Here is a 24,090-nt window from a genome sequence, read left to right as displayed (position 1 = left end):
ACCACAGCGCGCAGAGACAAGGTGCCCTATGGCGCCTTACTCTCTGAGTCTTTATTGGTCAATAAACATGCCAATCAATCCGAGCTTCTTAGTCGGTTTCTGGGAAGGCGGCTCTAAATTGGCTGATGCAATGGCGGGGGAAAGGAGCGGGCAACGTCACATGATGGGGTAGGGTGCGGGCTCCTGGAGGCTGACATTTTGGTTTCCATATGAAAAGTCCTAACAGTTGGCATGGTTAATAAGAAGAAACGTTGACATGTGTTTGCTGGAGATCACAGCTCTTGGTGTACAGTTGTGTTCATTTTAATTACAGAACGGTATGCAGACCTGAAAGTTTGCTATAATGAGCCTATGAGTACACTTTTCCTCGTCAGACCTTGGATTTAGTGCGGAATAAGTAATTTAATCATTGAGGGACAGTTGATTTGACATCTGGCCCTCGATTTGCCTTTGAGAAACAATAGCTAGTATTTATATGTGATGTATTAAAAATTTCACAGAGGTTATTTATTTTTAAACTATGAGGCGGGTCAACTTTTTATCAATGAGGTAACTACCTTGCACAAGTTCACACTGAAGAGCCAGGATCCAAACCCATATCTAACTCCAAAATCATTACAGGTATATCCTCAGCTAACCCACATCTAACTCCAAAACCCATACTCTATAACCTACATCATCTGGTATATTGAAATATCCAGGTATGAAATTGTGCTACCGTTCATAACAGGGTTAAAGATATTGAAGAAAAATTTTTACTTTTTTATGTAAAATTGCATCCTATACAAATAAGATATAGCTCAAAAGGTAGTAAAAAATAAATCAGCTTAACTTCCCAGTTCATGGCAATTCAATAATAATCATCACATCTAACATTTGTTGAGCAATCATATGCTGCATGCACTGATCTAAGCTTGTGATTGTCATAACAACCTTATAATGATTTACTATTAGTACCTGCTTTTAATGGCTGAGGAAACTGACACACTAAGAGCAAAGGACAAAACCAAGAGAGACAAGTGTTTGTCCTGACCCAAATGGGCAAAAAGATTAGGCTTATTTAACCTAAACAATCTGAGAAATAGGTCAGAATTCTGTGCCACCACAATTAATATGAAAGCCAAAACTATAGAAATTGCACTTTCAAAATAAAGTCATATAGTTTGTAGTTTCATTAACTTTGCTATGTTGCCAGAGTTGTTATTGTTAGAGTAGCACCTTCACTGATGAAAGAATTAGAGACAGATTTTTTTTAAAAAAACTTTTATTCACCTAATATAGGAGAGGGACATGAGAACTATATAAATTAACTAAAGTCAAACAAAGTCAAGTCAGGGGCTGCTACATGCTGCCTGACATGGAACTTGGCTGACCAGAGATGCAAACAGACCACAAGGAGCCTCCATAACAAAGAAAATCCCTGCCAAGATTGATTAATAGCTACTCACCCATACCTTATTATTTACCCATAACATAAAAGGAAAACACAAAGACAAAAATTATACCTTGTAAAGGTTAAAGTTAATCCCAACCCCTCCCCCAACTCTCTGTTTCCGCATACCATTGATTTTCCATAGAAACTACAAATAGGTGTAAGCTCAACCTCTAGAGATGGTTGGGGTCTCCCTTCTCTTGTGAGGAGAGTTCACTACTCTTCCTGTGGAGTGGCTTTTCTTGCTTATACTCTTTGCTCAATAAACCTGCTTCTGTTTTAACCTCTTTTCTGGCTGCTTCTTGAATTCTTTCCTGCACAAAGCAGAGAACCCCCCTGGATGGGGGTTTGAGTCTCCTTTAGGAATTTGCCCCCAGGCATCGCATCCAGTGGCAATGAGGAAAAATTGTAATTGAGGCCCAAAAGTCACATTCTTCTAAACATGAATTTTGTACTTGAATTATTCAGAAAATTGTCAGGAACTAAATGCCAATCTAGAGGCAACCAGAATGAAAAATGGCTGACCCCATGACCAGGAAAACAAACGTGGCAGATATAGCTCCATTATCAGGAACTTTCCCAGAGCATCTGGTATCATGGCTGTCACAGCCTGTGGGATTAAAAGGTGCATCTCAGCAGAGGCCAGGTGGGACTCCTATGGGACCTCCAGGAGGTCCGGGAATCCCCATCACCCTCTACTCTTGCAGGCCTCCAAGGTGGTCCAGGAGTCTATTCCCTCTCACCCAGCCCCTGCTTGCTCAATAAACTGCTTATACCTTATGTCGGGTCTCCACACTCTCCTTCCAGCGACTGTGCCTGACAATAATTACCCAGTTCTCTCTGATGTTTTTCTCCTGTAGATAGATGTAAACTACATAATAGAAGGAAAGCTATCTCAGTACAACATGCAAATTGTGTATTTTAGGAAACTTCTTATTCTGGGCTAAGCAAATAAGCGTTGGTAAGAATGAGTGCTATACACATGGCTTTCTCCACAATAGAACATTGGCAGTCCCTCATCTTGGGGCATGAGGAAAATAACAGGGGCTCAAGACAGTTAAAGTAAAATACTTGGCTTTGTAAAGACTAGTCCTAGATTCTGACTCTTCCATGGCACCTAAGTTACTTTTAGCATCCATAAAATTGACTTAGAATGTTCCTTTTTTTGCTATGAGATCAAATGGGCGTGACTGAATAGTTTTTTTTCAGACCATAAGATGCTATAGGAATCAGCTGGGATCTTAAAATGTAGATTCTGATTCAGTATGTCTGAAGTGGGCCTGAGATTCTATATTTCTAATAGGCTCCTAGGTAATACCTATGCTTCTGGGGAATTACACTTGAAGTAGCAAGGGCCTAAACTCCAAAATGAAGTTTTTCACCTGTTTGTTCAGGGACAAAGATTAAAAAGTTTGATCTACCCAGGGGGTGTGCATTCCTAATTTATTTATTCACCAGATGAGTATCTATTACGCATTAGTACCTGAAGAGCAACATTAAAGAAAGCAGATACTGCCCTGCCCGCAGGGAGTCCCCAGTCTAGCCAGACAGCGATACATAAAGCAAAAAAGGGGTAAAACTTACACAAAGGCGCCTCTACTGGAGTCAGGCCCCTTTGCCCCAAGGAACCTGAGCGCACTGATTGGCTTCATGCCTCAGCCAATGAGGCTCGGGAGGCCGTTGGTGGCCATAACTGCCATGCTGCCGAGAGATGGCTGTCGCTGCTCGCAGCAGCGGAGGCCAAAGTCTCGCCCTGGGGCTCCTTCTGCTTTCCTGCCCGTGGGCGGTGTGAGTATCTCCTTTCCCCCACATTTAGGTGTCTTCCTTTCATTACCACTAAAATAACAGCTGATATTTATTGAGCCTTTGCCATGGGCCTTAACCTTGTGATCTTGCTGAATCCTCGAACTGTGAGATGGATACTTACCATGATTTCCGAGGAGAGGAGGCTGCCGAAGGTCATGTGGGAGAAAATGCAGGAGGCTGAATTCAAATCTGATGCTCTTTATTCTCATCTTCTCTCCATATTCCAGTTTGGAGACCAGATTCCGCCTTAGCAGGAGTCTCATACATTGTGCAGGTATAGTGGGTGGAGGTAGGAGAGTCTAGAATCCTGATGCTTATTTTTAAGTGTTTGTTTGTTTGTTTGTTTTTTAAATAGAATAAGCAACATATACTAAAAGCATTGATGGGAAAGATAGGCACCAAATTCAGGAGAGCTGCTGTGTCTTGCGATGGCTATACACAGGGAACTTCAACTGAGTTTTGTTTTACTTCTTAAGACTTGAAGTGGGAACCTAGATGTTTATTATTCCCTTTCTTGTTTGAAATACTCACAATTTTAAAAGAAAAGAATGCACACAGAAAGTAAATTTCAGAAGCTCAAGGGTACTAACGAAAAGGAAGTCTCCCCCCTGCCCCCAGATTTCTAGAGTCCTTCACTAGTTTTGTGTGTCTTAAATATTTTGTATAATAGGTACCAGCACATATTTGAGTTTGTTTTGTTTTGCATAAGTGTACCCTATTATATACAGACAGCATCTTAGGTGACTTAATTCTTAACCTCTTTAAACTTAAAAAAAATTTTATTAACCTCCTTTAGCCCTGGTTGCTTCTAAAATGATGAGATGTAGGTCATGGCTTCCCAGGCTGTGTGTTTACTTTTTGTACATCCTCATCTGTAGGATCAAAAAAAAGTTCCCCCCTCCCACTTAACCCCCTAACCGGTACAGGAGAAAAAGAATCATGACAAATAAACGATTGCTGGGAACTGCTTTACCCTTTCCCAAACATTTTTACTTATACTCTCCAGGTAAAATTCCACAGAGAAACCACTATTGCTTGAAATTAATTTATTGTAGTGGAATATTGGCAAAGTGAGAGGAGTGGAGGAGATTCATCTTCTCAGGTTGCAGGAAAATGCCCAGCTTCTTTCCAGTGAGGTAACAAGGAGAGAGAAACTTATATGACTCTGGTTAGCAGAAAACATCTGTCACACTTAATCCTTATTTCACTTCTTCTAAAACAATATACTTGCCTTTTAAAAAATTCTCCTAGTCACAAAATCCTTACATGGGAGCGATGAGACTCTAACCTAGGCACAGTTAACTTCAAAAGTCATGCCAGATGGGGAGAGGTTCCCTGAAGTGAACTCTCTCGCTCATTAAACTGCGCTGCACTTTTCATCCATTTCCTACCAACCTCTTTTTCCCTGGCTCTCACCAATCCCCACAGAAACTCTGCGTCTGTTCAGGTCCACAAACATCCTTGCTCTCTGCTGTCTCTGATCCTCTATCTGGAACACATTTCGCTAGCACCTTCCTTGAGTATTTTTCAAGGTGAACTTGCTCTAAGTGGTGTTGCCACATAGTCTGTGGAACAAATTTTCAACCAAACGGTGTTTGAAAGGGCTGATCCCCAACACCCTGGCCAACATCTGGACACTTGAAACTATCAACCTGAAAAGTGAGAAAAAAGATCTGCTTGTTTCAATATGCATTTTGGTGACTATCTGTAATGCTTTAGTGTTTCGAATCTTCAAACTGTATGAACTGCTTCTACCCCCTATCGTGGGCGGGGCTCTGGCTTCGCTCTGCGGTTGGAGAGCCCGTTGACCAGGTTCGGCACCTTAAGATAACTACCTCCGTGCGGTTCTGGAAGTTACACACGGAAGCGTGAGCTAATGAGCAGGGCTGAGGTGGGTGTTTGAAGGCGACAGAAGGGACAGCCCCCGGGGGCCATGCCCGACGCAGACTCCGACGTCACTGCCGCGCGCCGTTTCCGGCCCCCAGCACCGGAGCGAATGACTTACCCTCCGCGGGGCCGGAGCCGGGCTCGCCGCGACTCCCGGAGCCCACGATCGCGCGGTGCTAGCCGGCGAGTACACCAGCACCAGCATCCCACCCGCCCCCGGGACCATGGCCACTGACTCGTGGGCCCTGGCGGTGGATGAACAGGAAGCGGCGGCCGAGTCGGTGAGTTGGTTTCAGCCACAAAATAGTCAAGAGGGTCAGTTTCGGCCGGGAATCAGATCCGTGGGAATGCACTGTTCCTGGGTTGGTCGGGACCAGTTGGGATGCGGGCGGGGAGGGAGCCTGGGGCCTGAGCTGGCTTTGTTTACCCACCTACCTCCTGTGTTATGTAAGCACAGGTGAGGGTTCCCTCCCATCAAGAACCCAGTCACCTGTCTTTCTTCCTGGAATCCGGATTGATCGCAGATTGCACTCATTACCCTGGATTGTATCACTTTTGTAGTTGTCATTTTCCTCCTCTGGATTCAGAGCTGCTTGGGCTTAAGGACCATGGGTTTACTCATATCTCTGTTTCCTCAGCTTGCTTAAGTGACGGCGAATGGGCCACTCAGTAGGCCTGGCAGCCAGTAAATCCTCGCCTGACCTGCTTTAACTGTTCTGGGCCTGACATCCAGTAAGCAAGATATGTGTTAAATGTGGCTGTGTATAGAATTAGTTTCTCTCAGCTAGACACTTACGTTCGGATACCACTTTGAACCTACTTCTGTTAGTACTTATTTCTGTGAATTTGAGAACAAGGGCTTTGTCTTATTTTTTATAATATAATAACACAAATAGCTCAAAGAGTCAATTTTTAACAGTGGTTCCCACCACGACCAATTTTTTCCTCCCCAGAGACTCTTAAAACTGATTTAGCGCTGGCTGGTGTGGCTCAGTGGACTGAGCACTGGACTGTCTCTCCCGCATTGATTTCTCTCCCTCTCTTTCTGCCTCCCTTTCCTCTCTCTAAAAAATAAATAAAATCTTAAAAAAAGAAAGAAAGAGACTGATTTACCATTATTGACTTACTTGTTCCCTAAATAACATGCTTGTTTTGCTACTTCTTAAATTTGCAGTTTTAATATTTACTGACCTTGACTCTTCTAAATACAGGAGTGGGGCTTGCCAATTCTGACCTTTATCTCTTTAAGGGTCTTCAGAACATTCTAGACTGGCCAGACTTTGCAGAGAGGGATCCTCAGATTTTCTACCTGTAGGGTAGGGGTCTGAGTCAGTGTCAGTGTTCAGGGATATTGAGTGGGATGGGCAAGAGAAGGCCTCAGGACTCGGTATACCTGGTTCCACTTTATGCTCCCATTTTCATTATGGCATTCACTTCCTCTACTGTGGCCCTTCACTTATTCATCTCAGCATTCCTCATGCCTACCCTAGAGGGCACTGTTAATTGAGTAAGCTGTACCGTCTGATTTTCCATTACATGGCTCTGTCAGAAACTTTTGGACATGCATTCTCAATATATACACATCTATTTAGAAATTGCATACTATACTATTTTGCTAAATATGTACATTATAAAACATACAAAAAGTAATAAAAGCTGAGATAAAGATAAAATAAACAATGTTTTTAAATGTTTTACTGTGCTTCCTTTTGTTGGCTTTATACTTTCATTAACTAGTACCTCAAAGTACAATATACACTTATAAAGAACATTAATAGCCTCTGTAAACGTGAATATACATTTCAAGTAGTTTTGATAGTTTTGATTTTTTTTCCACTAACTTCTGTTAGGTCAGATTAGATGTCATTCTCTTAACCTATTAATATACCTAAAACAGTCTGTTAGGAGTTGGTAGCTTTTCTTACTTGCTTGAGTTTGCATTGTTAGAATTATTTTTAAGATAGAACAGAAACTCATAATCCACCTTGTGATACTGAACATTCAGACATAATATGATCAGCTTTTATCATTTTTGGCAGGTCTATACTACCCATTTTATTTACCTACAACAAAACCCTGACTTTTACAAAATTGAATCTTCGTACCCTATTTGTAGAGTATTATGACGGGATTTTACCCTATTACCTTTTTTTAAATAACAGCTGTATTGAGGTATTTACATACCATATATTTAACCAGTTTAAAACATAACAGTTCTCTGGTTTTTATTATATCCACAGACTTGTGCAGCCATTACTACAATTGTAGAACTTTTTTATCATCCCAGAAAGAGACTCTATGCCTTAGCTGTCACTCCCTATTTTCCTCCAATCTGTCAGCCCTAGACAACTACTAATCTACTTTGTCTGTTTAGGTTTGCCTATTCTGGACATTATGTAAATGGAATCATATTATATGTTTGTGGTCTTTTGTGTCTAGCTTCTTTCATTTAGCATAATGTTGTCAAGGTTCATCCATGTTGCAGTGAGTATCAGTATTTGTCCTTTTTACTGCCAAGTAATATTCCACTGTATATCTGTATACCACATTTTATTTTTCCACTCATCATGTCCACTGATGGACAGTTGGATTCTTTCTACCTTTTGGCTATTATGAATAATGTTGCTATAATCATTTCATGCACAAGTTTTTGTGTGGCCATGTTATTTTCAATTCTTTTGGGTATATATATCTAGATGTGGCATTACTGGGTTATATAGTAACTGTGTGTTTAACTTTTAAGGAACTGCCATACTGTTTTTCAAAGCAGCTACACTATTGTATCATCCTTAGATTATTATTTCCTTTGAGGTTACTATTTGTTAGAACCACTTTTGTGTAGAGATTAAGAGCTCAGACTTTGTATCTAAACAGACTTGGATTTGTATTCTGCGTCCCTCATTTACTAGTTATATGACCTTGAGCAAACTGCTTTTCTGTGCCTCAGTTTCCCACATCTATAAAATGAGGATAATGATAGTACCTACCTAATTGAGTTATAGACACACCTGATATAAGTGCTATGTAAATGACAGCTATTGTTATTGCTGTTATCTATAATTCACAGTTCCTTTGCAGGAATCCTAATTTACTTCTCTACTTTATGGATTAGTTAGTTGACCCTCAATAAGATTTGTGAATCTACTAACCATTCACATTGGTTAATTATAATAATTACAATATTCTAAAACTGAACAAATGATTAAAAACATCTCTGTTACCCTCTGCTTTTATGGAACTCTCACTGAGGAGCCTCACAGGCACTCCATGACATAGGTGACTAGGACATACCATGAAATCTTCCTTACTATTTCTCAAGAATCTCAAGTAGCTTTTGAATAAAATGCAATGTGTAACTATAATTTCCAATTATCTTAATGTATCTTAAAAACTAAAATATTAAAGGCATTGAAAAAATGTGGATATTATAAGGTGGGTATTTTTGCTTTTTTTTCCTTTTGGTTAATTTTCTCAATTTTAAAATGGTTTCCAATGAAAACACAAGAGAAACTGGTTTTTCATTTTTGGTCCAAATAAATAAAGCTGAGGAAAGCATCTGAACTAATTGCTTTCAATGTAAGTTTCAGTGTTCAGTTCACTCACACTGCATTGGGTAATACAAATTTGACTGTCCTGTTGCTTTTGCCTTATATGGTTTGAGATCGTGGTAGCCAAAAAAAGGCTGAATTTGTTTTATAGATTCTGCTGGGACCTCTCCAGAACTCTTGATACATTGTATTAAAACAACATCCACTTGTTTAACTTACATTGTTGCTACCAACTTTTCCTACACATTGTATTTTAGTTATTTTAACTGTTTACTTACTCTTCAATTTGAACAATATCAACAAAAGAAAGGTGTGTCTTTTTGCCATTGAATATTAAAATACTTTACAGCAATGGATATCTTTAACTCTTTTATACATCATTAACTTACTTAGACCTCAGCCTTATCATTTATTTTAAGTAGCATTTATCACCTGAGGAGTACTATTAACGTTACTCTTGTAAATATTGCCAATAAGTCAATCTGTACCTTTTTAAACAGCCCTGACTACTTGAACTAAGTTCATTGGAAGGATGTGGAAGAGGAATGCTTTGGTGAAGACCAAAAGATACTGAACACCTAACCTACTTATGCACTATGCTGGTTGCTTCATATTCATTATCTGTTAGGATGATATCTGTTCTTCATAATTAATGAAGATTTTTACCACTTTGTGATTATTTCTTTTTGCCAATTTTCTTTTTTGCCAGTCTCTCCAGTGTGTCCTCCTTTTGCCCCAAACACCAAAGCAGAGACACGAGAAACACCCTTTTCAGTTTCTGTCGGTAGAAGTTCCTCCATTCCAACGGGGGTACCAGGTTGAGGGAGGCAAGAGGGGGAAATTGGGACAACTGTAATAACATAATCAATAAAATATACTTTAAAAAAAGTTTCTCCATTCCTAACTAACCAACCATTAAAACAAAAAATTTTTGCCCTGACCGATGTAGCTGAATTGGTTGGACCTTGTCCTGCAAAGTGAGAGGTGGTGGGTTCAATTCCCAGTCAGGGCACATGACTGGACTGCAGGTTCATATATGCCCCTGGTGATGGCATATATGACAGTTAACGAATCAGTATTTCTCTTCTACTCTTTTTCCCTCCCTCCCCCTCTCTCTAAAAATAAATAATAAAATCTTTAAATAAAACAGGACAACTTTTTCATCCCTTCCTCGTCTTTCCCCCTTCTTGAACTTAGAGGAAAGACAGAAATGAACCTCAAAACGTAAAGAACCTGTGTGGGTGGTGCTTTAAGAAATACCCATTTTTGTGATTTTCATACTTTTACCCTGCACTAGATTGTCATTGGCACCACTTAATATGTTAAGTTTATAGTACCTGCTTTGTGCTACAACCAAAGATTAATTAAAATTAAAAATATCTCCTGTCTTTAAGGTATTTCTTCTTTTTTTTCTTCAACTTTATTGAAGTATGATTGACAATTAAAAGAGTATTTTCATTTTCCTAGGGGAGATAAGTCCTGACAGGATATCCTTAATTTACAGTGTTTAATCCAAGTCCTGGTAATTCTTTCTTTGAAATGTCTCTTTGCTCTGTCCATTCCTATCTATTCCCACTTCAGCCTGCTGGGTATTTTGATTACACAGTGTGCCATGATTCTCTAAGCTGTTCCTAGTTTAAAATACCAGACATCCAGCACAAGGTGGCCTCAGTGTGAGTGAGGATGCATATTTGCATGCTGTGGGCCTGTGGCTCAGACATATCCTGCAACATCCTACTCACAGTGCATTTTCCATCTCTTTAAATTCCCTCGTTTGGAATATGCGAGCATGAAAACGCAAATGATATTCTATTGAGAAGTCTTTGTCATCAGAGAATTAAACAAACTCGTAAGTTATAATTCTCTCTAGGGATTGTAATTAGAAATTTAGGGGTTGTAATTAGGGATTACAAAAGGAGCCCGGCAGAAAAATCTAATGAATAAGTTTTTGAGAGTGGCTCATGTCTCCCCAGCATCACTGGGGAGGCTCTGTTGATTCAAAATCTTTTAAGTGATTTTTCTGACACTTTCCCTCCCCCCCATATTCTCCATTTAGTTGAGCAACTTACATCTTAAGGAAGAGAAAATCAAACCAGATGCTAATGGTGAGTAACTAAGAGCTAGTGTGAAAATAAATGTAATTTAATTTAGTATTCCTTTCTACATAACTGTCTGGAAAAATATATGTAACCAGACAGGGGCTGGCAGATATTTGCACTATTTGACTTGGAAATCAACAAACTGGATTTTATATTGGGTTTACTATAAACATGAGGATGGCTAATTGACTTACATATTATTAAATGTATTACTAACCATGAGACTATACTGCCAAAGATTATTTCTTGTTTTTAAAAATATTCCTCAATTTGAGATGAACTAGACAAGGTAGGAGCAATCTTGAGAGTCAACCTATTATAATTATTCTAAAATCATGTACCCAAAATCTAAGACTTCCCTTGAATTTTTGTTGATGTACTTTATACTTAATATTATAGGGGGGAAATTATAACATTTACCTCACTGAATTCACTTACAATCTGGTATTTTTGGGGTCTTTTTTTTTTTTTTTGTATATTTTTATATAATTACAACATTGTTTGAACATACATTTCTATTAATAATTTCTATACATACTCTTAATGACATTATATTCATATATTGATGAAATTCAATTTGCATAGATATTCCTCTGTTGAGCATTAAGTTGATTTCTGATCACTGATTTCTGTAATTATCTTTATATAACATTTCATAAATATTAATGCTATGAGGGAAATTAACATTTTGAGGTATGATGAGAGGACTTGGAATAGCAAAGGATTAAAATATAAGCTAAAGTGTCTCATACCTTTATTTATTTAGGAACAATATGTTTTTATCTGTGTCTCCTCATTGTTTTTTTTTGCTTCTCAGGCCTTTACATTTCTAGTGTCTCATAGAATTTGAATTTTCTCAGCTGTTGGGTATGGGATGTGATTTTGAATGACAGCCACTTTGTGTCTGATAAAGGTGCTGTTGTCAAGACCAATGCTAATGCAGAGAAGACTGATGAAGAAGAGAAAGGTAACAGCCTGAGAGCTATATACTAAGGTTCTACAGTCTAAGAGAATGGGTTTTTAAGAGGCTTCATTTTTACATCCAACTTGGCTTGACTTTAATGGAAGTCACAGTGCTAAAAAAAAGTACAACATAGTCATTGGTGAAGGAATTCTAATTGTTTACATTACAGAGAAATTTGACTTTAAACAGCTGATGAACTTCTGCAGCAGCAGGAAAGGGTCCCTGCATGATTATTTTTTACAAGGCATTATAAAAGAAATTTTAAGTTGCATCCCCATTGTCTAATAAAATTAAACTTAATGATACTTTAACACATGTAACATGCAAACAACTATATGATACAAGACAGACTTTAACTTCTTTGTTTTTTTCATTGTGATATATTTGTTGAATTAATCATTTTAGGTTTATATTAAGTGTAAATTGGGGAGTAAATATTTGGATCTAGAAGACTAGGTAATCTCAGGAAAGGACAGCTGTTAGGAATAGAGTTCTGAAGAACAATATGAGGCCCAGATGGATGATATGAATATCATAACCTTTCTCTTTCATAAACAAATTATATTTATAAATCACAACTATGATATACCTTGAATTAGAAGTCCCAGTACAAATATTACTGCTTAAAATACCAATGACAATTAAATTTAGATGAGTTCATGGGGAATTTCATGGATTTTAAAAATTCTTTGCTCTTTTTCTTGACAGAAGACAGAGCCGCCCAGTCCTTACTCAACAAGCTGATCAGAAGCAACCTTGTGGATAACACAAACCAAGTGGAAGTCCTGCAGCGGGATCCAAACTCCCCCCTCTATTCTGTGAAGTCTTTTGAGGAGCTTCGGCTGTACGTGTTTGCTTTCTTACTTTTCCCTTTGTGTTTAGATAGAGATCCTAAGCCTGTTATATATATTTTTTCATCATAGTAGAACATTTTTAGCTAACACAAGTTCAATTTTTTTAAAAAATTTAGCTGGTTTGAGCGATTATGTAAAATTTCTAGGTAATCTATAAAAAATTTGTTTGCACTTAAACATTGGGCTCATTTCAGCACAGTTCAAGGGTTGTTAGTTATAAACTGTGGATAATAGCTGTTAAAAAGAGAAAAAAATTCCCCAGGTATCTGCCTTCTTCCCTCAACCAAAGAGACTGATTTGCATCATTAACTTTTTCTAGGAAGCCACAGCTCCTTCAGGGAGTCTACACCATGGGCTTCAACAGACCATCCAAGATACAGGAGAACGCGTTGCCTTTGATGCTTGCTGAGCCGTATGTATCTTCACATAACCTTATCCCATTTTTAATTTTCTACTTTTTAAAAACTTATTATTTAAAAAAAATATATACTGGTAATACATGTTCATTTTAGAAAAACATGTTAAAAAAAACAATGAAAAATAAGAAGAAAAATCATTTGTAATCTCCCTCTACCACTTACTATTAATACTTGGAGTACAAAGTTCTAGACTCTTTTCTATGTAAACTTATGTGTGTGTGTGTGTGTATATATAATATAATTTTTCATTGGATATAAAATTTTTGTATGCTTTTTAAAATTTTATAAGATCATCTATGTTGGTAAATATACATTTCTATCATTCATATACAGCATAATTTTATTATATGGATATATAAAATTTATTGTGTTAGCCCTAGCTAATGTGGTTCAGTTGGTAGCATTGTCCTGTAAACCAAAAGGTCACGTGTTCAATACCTGGTCGAAGCATGTATGAGAGAAGAGACGCAACTAATCGATGTTTCTCTCTCACATTGATGTTTCTCTTTCTCGCTCACTCGTGCCAAAAATCAGTAAACATATCCTCACATGAGGATTTTAAAAAATGTATAAAAAACTTATTGTGTCAAATATAAGTGGGCAAAAACCAAACAGTGTTCTACAAGACTGGGATAGTACAATTACTAAGGTTGTTTTCTGGTGCAATGCTTCTCACATTTTCATAGCATTATGAATCTCACAGGAATTTATTAAAATACAAATTCTGATTTCAGCAGATTTGAGGTGGGGACGGAGGTTCACCATTTCTAGTAAGCTTCCAGGTATCGTTTAAATTTTTTTTTTTAATCGATTTGAGAGAGAGAGTCATTGATTTGTTCTTCCATTTATTTTTGCATTCATTGGTTGCTCCTTGTATGTGCCCTGACTGGGGATCAATCTCAGAATCCTAGTATATCAGGGATGACACTTTAACCGAGCTACCTGGCTAGGGCCACCCCTGATTGCAGTTTTATTATAAAAATTTTCTAACATACAACAAAGTTGAAAGGATTTTATAGTGAACACTCATATACCCATCACCTAAAATTTACCATTAACATTTTACTACTATGCTTCATAACGTATCTCTCTACCAATATATCTTGTTTGTTAAGGTATTTCAAAAGTAGGTTGCAATTTTAAATCAGTGTGTAGGGTAGGAGCTCATCAAGTAGGTGATGCAAAGACTTGAAGAAGAGATCTGAGCAGAGACTTGAATGAGAGAGTTGACATGCTGTCATCTGAAGACTACTGTTCCAGGCAGAGTATAGCTGATGCAGAAGCCTTAAGACAGGAGCATGGCTGGCAAGTTTTCAGAGCAGCATTGGGACCATTGTGGTGGGTGGAGTAAGGGAAAGGGAAACCCAGGAGATGAGGGCAACAAGGTAATGGGGAGCCAGATCAGGGTAGGACGTTGTAGGGTGAGAAGGACCAAAGCTTTGCCATCTCAAAAATATGCCCTTTGGAGTATTAATGTTAAGCTGGTTATTAAGAAAAAGACTCAAGAAGAAATTTGACACTCCCTTCTCACCTGTCTGAAAGAACTGAGATAGAAAAACCTGCTTAAAGGAAGGCTACATCACCGTAGCTTCATAATATAAACTAAATGTGGCAGACAAGGAGAAACCTTAGCAAAGCCAGTTTGTTGAACTTCCTTCTGTGTCCCATTGTTTCTGGGTAGGGCAGCCAGAAATTGTTTACCATGTTTGCTGTTTCTGTCTTCCTATAAATTGCCTACTTTTTCTTTGAAACCCCAGACCCCTCCCCCACTTTCCTTTGTTCAAAATGGCATATAAACCTCAATTGCCCAATGGTTTATATTCTTATAGCATCCCCAAATATACATTCATAATAGATATTGGACATTTTCTCCTGTTAACTGTAATCTGTCTCATATTAACTTGATTATTAGCCCAGCTAGAAGAACTTAGAAGGTGGAAGGAAAATTATTTTTTGTGCCCCACAAGGGTATTATAAGGATTTTAATTTGACTCTGAATGAAACTGGGATTGATTGGAAGGTTTTTGAGCAGAGAACCGATATGAGCTGACTCACATTTTAAAAGAATTACTGGCTGCTGTGTCAAGGCTAGATAAAAGATAATACTTCAAATCCCACCACAAAATCTCCTCTCTGTAGTGCTCTGTATTTGTGAAGCTAGTATATGTAATTCGGCTACAGAATTCAATTAATTTTGATTACTCTTTTTTAAAAAAGATTTTATTCATTTACTTTTGGAGAGAGGGGAAGGGAAAAAGAAAGAGAGGGAGAGAAATATCAATGTGTGACATCGGTTGCCTCTAGCATGCCCCTACCTGGGGACCTGGCCTGCAACCCAGGAATGTGCCCAACTGGGAATTGAAGAATGCCACCTTTCATTTTGCAGGCCAGCACTCAATATGCTGAGCCACACCAGTCAGCGCTGATTATTTGTTCTTTAATAAAACTCTGTTCTTCATTTTTATTAACTGAAAGGATACTTGATATTTAAGCTCCTAAACAGTTTGTTTTCTTGTGCAGCCCACAGAACTTAATTGCCCAGTCTCAGTCTGGTACTGGTAAAACAGCTGCCTTTGTGTTGGCCATGCTAAGCCATGTAGACGCTGCAAACAGATACCCCCAGGTAAGGGCTTGGTGAAGCTGGGTTTTCTGCTAATGCATAGCTACAAGGGAAATGCCATTTGATGAATTAAAAGCCTTGGGTTGTATTACTTTTTACATAAACTAGAGCCCCCTAAGTTGGGCACAGACAACATAGTTGATCTAGTAACAATAATTCTGTTCCCTTCTGTGGTTTACCAGTTCTTGGATACCGCTGATACGCTTGGCTCCTTTACTTGCTGGAAAAGTCTCCTTTAACTCCAACTATTCATCCATTAGAAAGTTGAGAACTTTCTGAGAAAGTGAAAAGGAAGCTAATCTCCAATCTGAATTTCAGATCCTTACTCACTTGTAGGTTTTGGTACTCCACTAGCCAATAACTGTTTTGTAGTGTTTTTACCAGCCAGAGTTCTGACCCCTAAGAATTCTAACTTATGACTTAGCAGTTTAAAAGAGTCAATTAGTGTACCTTTATATATTCTTCCCCTTAGCCTTAGCTGGAAGACTAAGTAAATCCTGATGGGAATTCCCCATTGCAAAAGAGCTGTTGTCTTTAATTCTCACTCTGCGTTCTTCCTGCCAGTGTCTGTGCCTCTCCCCAACATATGAGCTTGCCCTTCAAACGGGAAAAGTGATTGAGCAGATGGGCAAGTTTTACCCTGAACTGAAGCTAGCTTATGCTGTTCGAGGCAATAAATGTGAGTACAAATATGTGATCCTAATTCATTAAGCTAATAACTTCTATTTATTTTGAAAAATTTTACACAGTAGTTGAATACAAAGAACATGTGTGCTCTCCACCTAGATTTGAAAACTTAACATTTTGCCCTATTTGCTTTACATGTATATAGATATTTCTGATGAACCATTTGAAAGTAAACTGCAGACAGTGTGGCTTTTTATTCCTAATCCTTTAGTATGCATTTCATGAAGACGTTCTTCAGCATACCCACAGTACCCTTATCACACCAAGAAAATTAACAGATTCTCTAATAATTAACACCTAGTCATTTTCATTTTTCCCCAGTTAGCCCCAAAGTGTTTCTTTATGGCTTTTATGTTTTTGAACCAAGACCAAGTCAGTGTATACGCACTGCATTTGGTTATTATCTGCACGTTTCTTTCAATCTAGGATAGTCCCCTCACATTTTCCCCACCATTATATTTGACTTTTTGAATACACCTTTTTGCTTATAAAATGTTCCAAATTCTGGATTTATTTAATTGCCTAATTTCTTTTTTTTTTTTAAATACTTTATTTTTAGAGAGATGGGAAAGGAGAGAGGGAGAGAAACATCACTGTGTGGTTGCCTCTCACTCGCGCCCCTAACTGGGGACCTGACAGGCAACCTAGTTATGTGCCCTGACTGGGAATTGAACCAGCGACACTTGGTTCACAGGCAGACACTCAATCCACTGAGCCACACCAGCCAGGGTTTAATTTCTTTTTAATGTCATAAGGACAAAAATTTTCTAGAATGTTCATGACAATTAACTCTTGGATCTTACTTTTATTCTTTTTTGTTTTTTTATTTTTTTTATGTATTGATTTGAAAAGGGGGGAAGGGGATGAAAGAGAAAATTATCGATTTGTTGTTCGACTTATTTATGCATTCATTAGTTGCTTCTTGTATGTGCCCTGACCAGGGATCAAACTTGCAGCCTTGACATATCTTATCCTTTTTTTATTCACATTTTCTACTTTTGTTTACAACAAATTGATAACATTAAGTAATTAAAATTTTCTTAGAGGTTTGGTTGAATCCCATGGGTCTTTAACACAAACCTGTGATTTTTATGACTTGTAGAAATCTACTCTGAGTACAGTGAAGCCAGTTCTGAGGAGAAAAGATAAAACTTAGTGAAAAATTATGAGACCTTTGAAATATTGCAGTTTGGATTTGAGTTAGAAGGGCAGAGGATTCTGAATAATTTTTTATGGGGGGGCAGTAATTTTTTTAACTGAAATAAGAAGCAAGTATTTGTTAGCTTTGAATTGACTCAACATTCACAGTTGGGCAAAATTTTGGCTGTGACTACAGGGAGCCTGTGTATGTCTGGTCAAGAGTACAATAGACATACTAAAATTTGAATCAATAAGTACAATCTAATTGAAAATTAAAACCAAATTCTCAATTTCAGACTGTAGGACCAAGAATGTGTCATGTCTCGTAGGCCTGGTCTAGGAAGCACTTTAAGAGAGGTAGATTGTGTTGGAAAAAACAAAGCCTTTCATAATGAACCCTATTTACTGTCCTGGCTTGGGGCATGTAAAGGCAACTGACTTACTCAATGTAGATACTGAGAGAGCTGAGGGGCAGAGTGCACTAGAGTGAGAAGAACTTTGAAAAAGTCTGTTTGTTGAGGAAATGCAGTCATGGTCTCAGGAGAACAATGTTCACAGAAAAGAAATAACGATAACAGATCTTTGAAAGACAGAATGAAAAAGAATACCACTAAACAGTTTTTTTGATCTTCTCATGTTTATAGCCTTACTATCTTTTCAGCATTGTCTTTGTGTGCGTGTCCATTAAATACAGTAATGATATCTTAACCTTTCCTTAAAATATTAATGCAAACATCAAAACGATTGCATTAAAATACACCATAGGTCCTGGCTCATGTGGCTTAGTGGGTGGGGAGTTGTCCCAAAAACTGAAAAGTCGCTGGTTCAATTCCTAATTAGGGCACCTGGCTGGGTTGCAGGCCAGATCCCTGGTACAGGACATGCGAGAGGCAACCCATGAATGTTTCTCTCTCACATCGATGTTCCTCTCCCTCTCTTTCTCACTCCCTTCCCCACCCTCCGAAATAAATAAATAAAATCTTTAAAAAAATACATTATAGCTTTAGAATTTCTCAGAGAGGAGCACTAACTTGCCATGGACACACCTGTGAAAAACAACTTGTCTCTACAGTGGAAAGGGGTCAGAAGATCAGTGAGCAGATTGTCATTGGCACCCCTGGAACTGTTCTGGACTGGTGCTCCAAGCTCAAGTTCATCGACCCCAAGAAGATCAAGGTGTTTGTTCTGGATGAGGCTGACGTGATGATAGCTACTCAGGGCCACCAAGATCAGAGCATCCGCATCCAAAGGTAGGACTCTGGATCCGGGAGGAACTTCTCAGCCTCCTGATCTACAAGTAAAAATCATCTTTATGTCTCTACCTGTGATATCCCGCTCCTCTTCTGTCTCCTGTTGGGTTCTTTGCTTCAGAACCTTCAGAAGCATGTGCTTGGTGGGCCATGTCAGCACTGACCACACTCCCAGGCTGGGTTGAGGAAGAAGACATACGGGATCTAATACCACTTTGTTCCTGCTTCATGTCCACTCCTGTCCGTTCCCTGCAGTGTTCCTCCACCTCTGCCATCTTCCTGGGGACACGAACCACCCAAACCTGGGGAGGCCATGCTTCTGTTCGTTCCAGTGATAAACTCAGGGTCATGGCAAGTACCTGGGCCTTCCCTTGCAGGATGCTGCCCAGGAACTGCCAGATGCTGCTTTTCTCTGCCACCTTTGAAGACTCGGTATGGAAATTTGCCCAGAAAGTGGTCCCAGACCCCAACATCATCAAACTGAAGCGTGAGGAGGAGACCTTGGACACCATCAAGCAGTACTACGTCCTGTGCAATAACAGAGACGAGAAGTTCCAGGCCTTGTGTAACCTCTACGGGGCCATCACCATTGCTCAAGCCATGATCTTCTGCCATGTGAGTAGCAGCTGGAGCAGCAGCAGCAGCAGCAGGCCTGCCTGGGGAGGGGCTCCATGGGAAGGTGTTGCCCAGCCCCCTCCCTCTCAGCCAGCTCCACCTGAGTGCTAAGAGGGACCAGGTTCCCTCTGTGGGACTAGAAAGGAAACAAATCATTTCCACCTGCCCCAGGGTATATTCTCTTCACACTATGAGGAGTTATAAGGGGAAGACTGAAAATATGAACCTTCTTTGATTCCACTTCTTAGAGATAACTTGGAAAAAACTGCAAATAAAATTCAGTGGAATAGCCCTGGCTGGTGTGGCTCAGTGGATTAAGCACCGTCCTGCAAACTGAAAGGTCGCTGGTTTGATTCCCAGTCAGGGCACATGCCTGGGTTGCAGGACAGGTCCGCAGTTGGGGGCAGGCAAGAGACAGCTAATTGTTTCTCTCGCACATTGATGTTTCTCTTCTTTTCTTCCTCCCTTTCTCTTTCTAAAAATAAACGAATCTTTAAAAAACATGATTCTCTAACAGATAGCATATAGCTGGATCTTACCGTGTTTCCCCCAAAATAAGACAGTGTCTTATATTAATTTTTGCTTCTAAAGATGTGCTAGGTCTTATTTTCAGGGGGTGTTTTTTTTTTCTTTTTTTTTTTTTTTAATGTTTTTTATTGATTATATTGTTACAACAGTTCCAATTTTCTCCCCCTTGTTCCCCTCCACCCAGCACCCCCCTCCCCCAGCAATCCCCCCCCAAGTCCATACCCCTGGTTCGTAAAAATTAACTATCCCCCCCCCTCAAATATTAGGACCCTTTGTAATCTTGTAAAGGACAATGGGCGAAGGTCTCAAGCTCCTCTAGCTGCTTCAAGCTGGACATGGTCGTCGTCCTACCTACCCTTGGGTCCAGAAAACCCTAATAAGAGTGGGGGTGTGGAGGGGAGGGTGGCCTTCCCACATGGGGAAGGATCGTGCAGACTCCAGGTCAGTTGGCTGTCTCCGGTCAACGGCGTGCTTGGTTTAACAGGCTGGTGTCCTTGTTGTGTTTCAGTCATTCCTCCCTGAGTTTGTTCCTCCTGGATTGTCTCCTTAACAGGAGCGAGCTGAGAACACTGTTCCTACTCCATGGCCATCTTGGTCCCCCGGTGTTTTATTTTTCCATGAACAAGAATTCACATTTATTGTTGAACAAAAATTCAACATTTATTAATATACTGTAGTTATGTTATCACAAACATCAGCATAACCAACCAAACTAAATTCCATCAAGAATTTGGGGGGAGCTGTAGCAATGACTGCTGTTAGGTCTTATTTTCAGGGGAGGCCTTATATTTCTAAGCTTGAAAAAAATTGCACTAGGTCTTATTTTTGGGGGGTGTCTTATTTTCAGGGAAACAGGGTACTTTTTAAAAAATCCACCGAAATAGTGTTAAAACATTAATATAGACATTTTAGGAATGAAAACTTTTGGTTGAAACCACACTTTTCCTAGATGAACACTAAGATCATTTAAGTAATTCATCTTCCCCAAAATCATGTGGCTAAAATTCTATTTGAAAATTTTAAGCCTACCCTGCTTACTGAATGCAGCAGGGCCTTCATGTATATGAATGACAAAAAGCCACTTTTCTGCAGGCGTTTTCATTTTTTTTATAGGTATCTTCATTTAAAACAATTCTTTTTACTCCAGACCCGTAAAACAGCCAGTTGGCTGGCAGCAGAGCTCTCAAAAGAAGGCCACCAGGTGGCTCTGCTGAGCGGTGAAATGATGGTGGAGCAGCGGGCTGCCGTGATTGAGCGCTTCCGAGAGGGCAAAGAGAAGGTGCTGGTGACCACCAACGTGTGTGCCCGTGGTGAGCAGGGAACTTGTCCTGGTCTGCCAGACTCGGGGTAGCGAGAGAAATCCTCGTATGTGAAAAACTCAGATGGCTTGGGAGAGATCAAGTAGGGTTGGTGGTGACTTTTTTTCCTAGGAGAGACTGGGTTCCCTCAGCAGGTAAGAACTTGCCCAGAAGCTGTAGTCCTGACTTGGTGGAAGGGAACGTGCAGGCATCTGACTGGTTTAGAATGGCACCTGCTCTTCTTGGGGCGTCCACTGGGCTTTTAGCTGCATCTCCAGACACTTGCGTTAGCACCTGCCAAAGTTCTGCGGTTTTCCTCTGGGTCCTGCTCCGTGCCCCTTGTCCCTGAATCCCAGGGCCACCACCCAGACTCCTTCCACCCAAAGTTGTGTACGTGGCCTGACCGTGGGCGAGCGACAGGGATCTTTTCCTCCCGTTCTTACTCTTGTCCAACTCTCCTTCATGCAGGTATCGATGTTGAACAGGTGTCTGTGGTCATCAACTTCGACCTTCCCGTGGACAAGGATGGGAACCCGGACAACGAGACCTATCTGCACCGGATCGGGCGCACTGGCCGCTTTGGCAAGAGGGGCCTGGCAGTGAACATGGTCGACGGCAAGCACAGCATGAACATCCTCAACAGGATCCAGGAGCATTTTAGTGAGTTCCTGGGAGTGCCCCCTGCCAGGGCCCTTTCCTTATAGGGGCAAATCCGAGGGTGGGGAAAGGGTAGGTCTTCCTGTGACCCCTAAGGAGGCTTTGTCCCTGTCCACATCCCTCTCCTTCCCTACAATATGGACATTCTCAAAGAGCACACCCGGAGAGTTCAGTGTCAGGCACTCGAATGACAGCTCCCCCTCGGCCAGGCTGAGGGGCCTCGGGCTCTGACTGCTGTTCTCAGTGTTTCTTGGGTACCAGAGGCCTCTGGGGTTGGAGGAAGGATGGATGTGACCAGAGGCGGGGCTTGTTCCTGGCCAGGGTGGAGACCTGTGTGTCCTCTCCCTGCTGTGCTGCCCCTTCCCTAGGTGCGTCTCCACAGTATCCCTTTGGTGATCTCTGAATCTTTTTTTTTTCCCCCTCAGATAAGAAAATAGAAAAATTGGACACCGATGATTTGGACGAGATTGAGAAAATAGCCAACTGAAAAGCTCCACCAGTCATTGGTGCCCATCCTTGGCGCTCCCCTTTATGGGAGACTAGTGCTTTCACGTACAAGCCTCCACAGTCACCAGGAAGATGAAGGCACAAGTAGAGAGAAACTACCTACCTCACTTTAAATTATGTTTGGACTCGATAGAAATTGTGCAAATGATGGGGAAGGTAGAAATAATTGTTGACAAAATTTTTGAAGATTAGGCGTGAATACATAAATTTACCTTTTGGAAATTGTCTTTTTTTTTTTTTTTTTTTTTTTGGCCAGTGTTTTCCCCATTGTTACACTAATATAAATGCTCTGGCTAATCACTTGCTCAGGATCTATCTGGCAGCCCCTGCCTGTTCTTGGGGTAGGAGTGTTCAGGCCAACCCCAGCCCTAGTGGATGTGACAGAATAGAGGTGAAGAGGGAACACAGAGAGAGAAAGCCCCAAGTAGGATAGGTGTATAAGTCACCCACCATGTTTGGAGTAAAGTGTGAGACAGCAGAGGAGGCTTGTGAGCTGCTGCTTTGGGTTTGGGGTGCCACTCTGTCCTGATGCCCACGCAGGAAGAGAGTTGCTAAGCATGGATCAAAATGCCAACCTGGCATCTTTACTGTATGCAAGTTTGTGTTGAAGGACCTGACCTGTTCTCAGCACATGCAATGTGTGCAGTGCACATCTGATTACTGGTGGGCCCCTTGCTTGTGCTTGAGCAAGTCCTGTAAAGAAGTCATTGTGAAGAATAAGTGCAGGCTCTGGCTTGCCACAAAACCTGGTCTTGCAGGCACTTGCCTATGTTTTTTACATCCCTACCATCACCTTGACCCCTTAGTAGCCCCAAGCAAGTGAAAGGTGATCTGAAGTTCGAATCCTCCGTGAAAACTGGTTTCAAGTCAGGAATGGCCAACTTCAAGGTAGCTTTAGAAGTAATCCGCAGCAGTCACAAATTCTTGCTTTGTCTTCAGATCCCAGAGGGCAAGTTTTGTAAGAGCTGGGGAATGAGTTCAGATATTTGGCATCCTGACTGTAAAGGGATACTGAACATTAGTGTTTAGTGCTTGGAATACAAACAAGTGCAATTAAGGGACTAGGTGGGCTACAACCATTCATCTGTGCAAGGCAAGAGTAGTTGCCAAGAGCTTTACTCGATCCTTACGTGCCATCTTTGTGCAGAGTAGTTAGAGCAGATAATAGTAATGGACATTCCTTCATACCTGGCCAAGACTATTGGTATCCACGAAGTAACAGCGCAGAGATGAGACAAGTTGCGAGAACAGTATGAAACCCCAGCCAAAAGGAGTCCTTTTCTACTCTTAGACTTTGATACAGAATGGCCACTTTACCTAGGACCAGGCTTGAAAGGGGTTTTCTGTGCTGAGAACTCCTACAAGCCCAGAACTTCCTTGTGTTTCTGTGCTTTAGGGATAGATCTGTCTCCTGGGAAACGAAGGGGCCACTACCAGCTTCTAGGTGGTTACCTTAACATGACATTACAGATACGGCAGGGAGACTGACACTGCCAGTCCTCCACATTCCTCCATTGGGCACTTGACTGTATAGAGACTTGTCTATGCTTCTGGCCAACTCTGACCAACCTTGGGAGTTTTATAAGAGAAAAAATTTAACCTCCCCTCCCAAAGTCCTATGGACCAACCCTGAAATGGATAGAAACAAAGGCAATAATTAAATGACTGTAGACTCCTCACAAGGCTGCAGGCCAAACATACCCCCACCTTCTCACAACATATATAACCCATCTATTGAGTAGCCCTAAATCTTGGAAGGAGAATGGAAAGGGACGTGCT

General features: G+C 40.4%; 1 protein-coding gene across 1 annotated transcript; it reads left to right on the top strand.

Moving 5' to 3' along the window:
- Positions 1 to 5,253: 5,253 nt before the first annotated feature.
- Positions 5,254 to 22,539, top strand: LOC149994207 (ATP-dependent RNA helicase DDX19B). Its single transcript, XM_090261433.1, has 12 exons — positions 5,254 to 5,406; positions 10,730 to 10,778; positions 11,686 to 11,739; positions 12,445 to 12,580; positions 12,910 to 13,002; positions 15,530 to 15,632; positions 16,194 to 16,308; positions 18,529 to 18,706; positions 19,084 to 19,321; positions 20,997 to 21,159; positions 21,616 to 21,807; positions 22,230 to 22,539. Exons 1-12 carry the CDS (start codon positions 5,350 to 5,352, stop codon positions 22,289 to 22,291), a joined length of 1,440 nt encoding a protein of 479 aa, XP_090117559.1. The 5' UTR covers positions 5,254 to 5,349; the 3' UTR covers positions 22,292 to 22,539.
- Positions 22,540 to 24,090: the final 1,551 nt, after the last annotated feature.

The sequence above is a fragment of the Furipterus horrens genome, unplaced genomic scaffold, assembly GCF_987537825.1.
Source record: "Furipterus horrens unplaced genomic scaffold, mFurHor1.1.pri manual_scaffold_13, whole genome shotgun sequence".
In the NCBI taxonomy this organism is placed as follows: domain Eukaryota; kingdom Metazoa; phylum Chordata; class Mammalia; order Chiroptera; family Furipteridae; genus Furipterus; species Furipterus horrens.
This window is presented reverse-complemented; position numbering and strand designations above follow the sequence as displayed.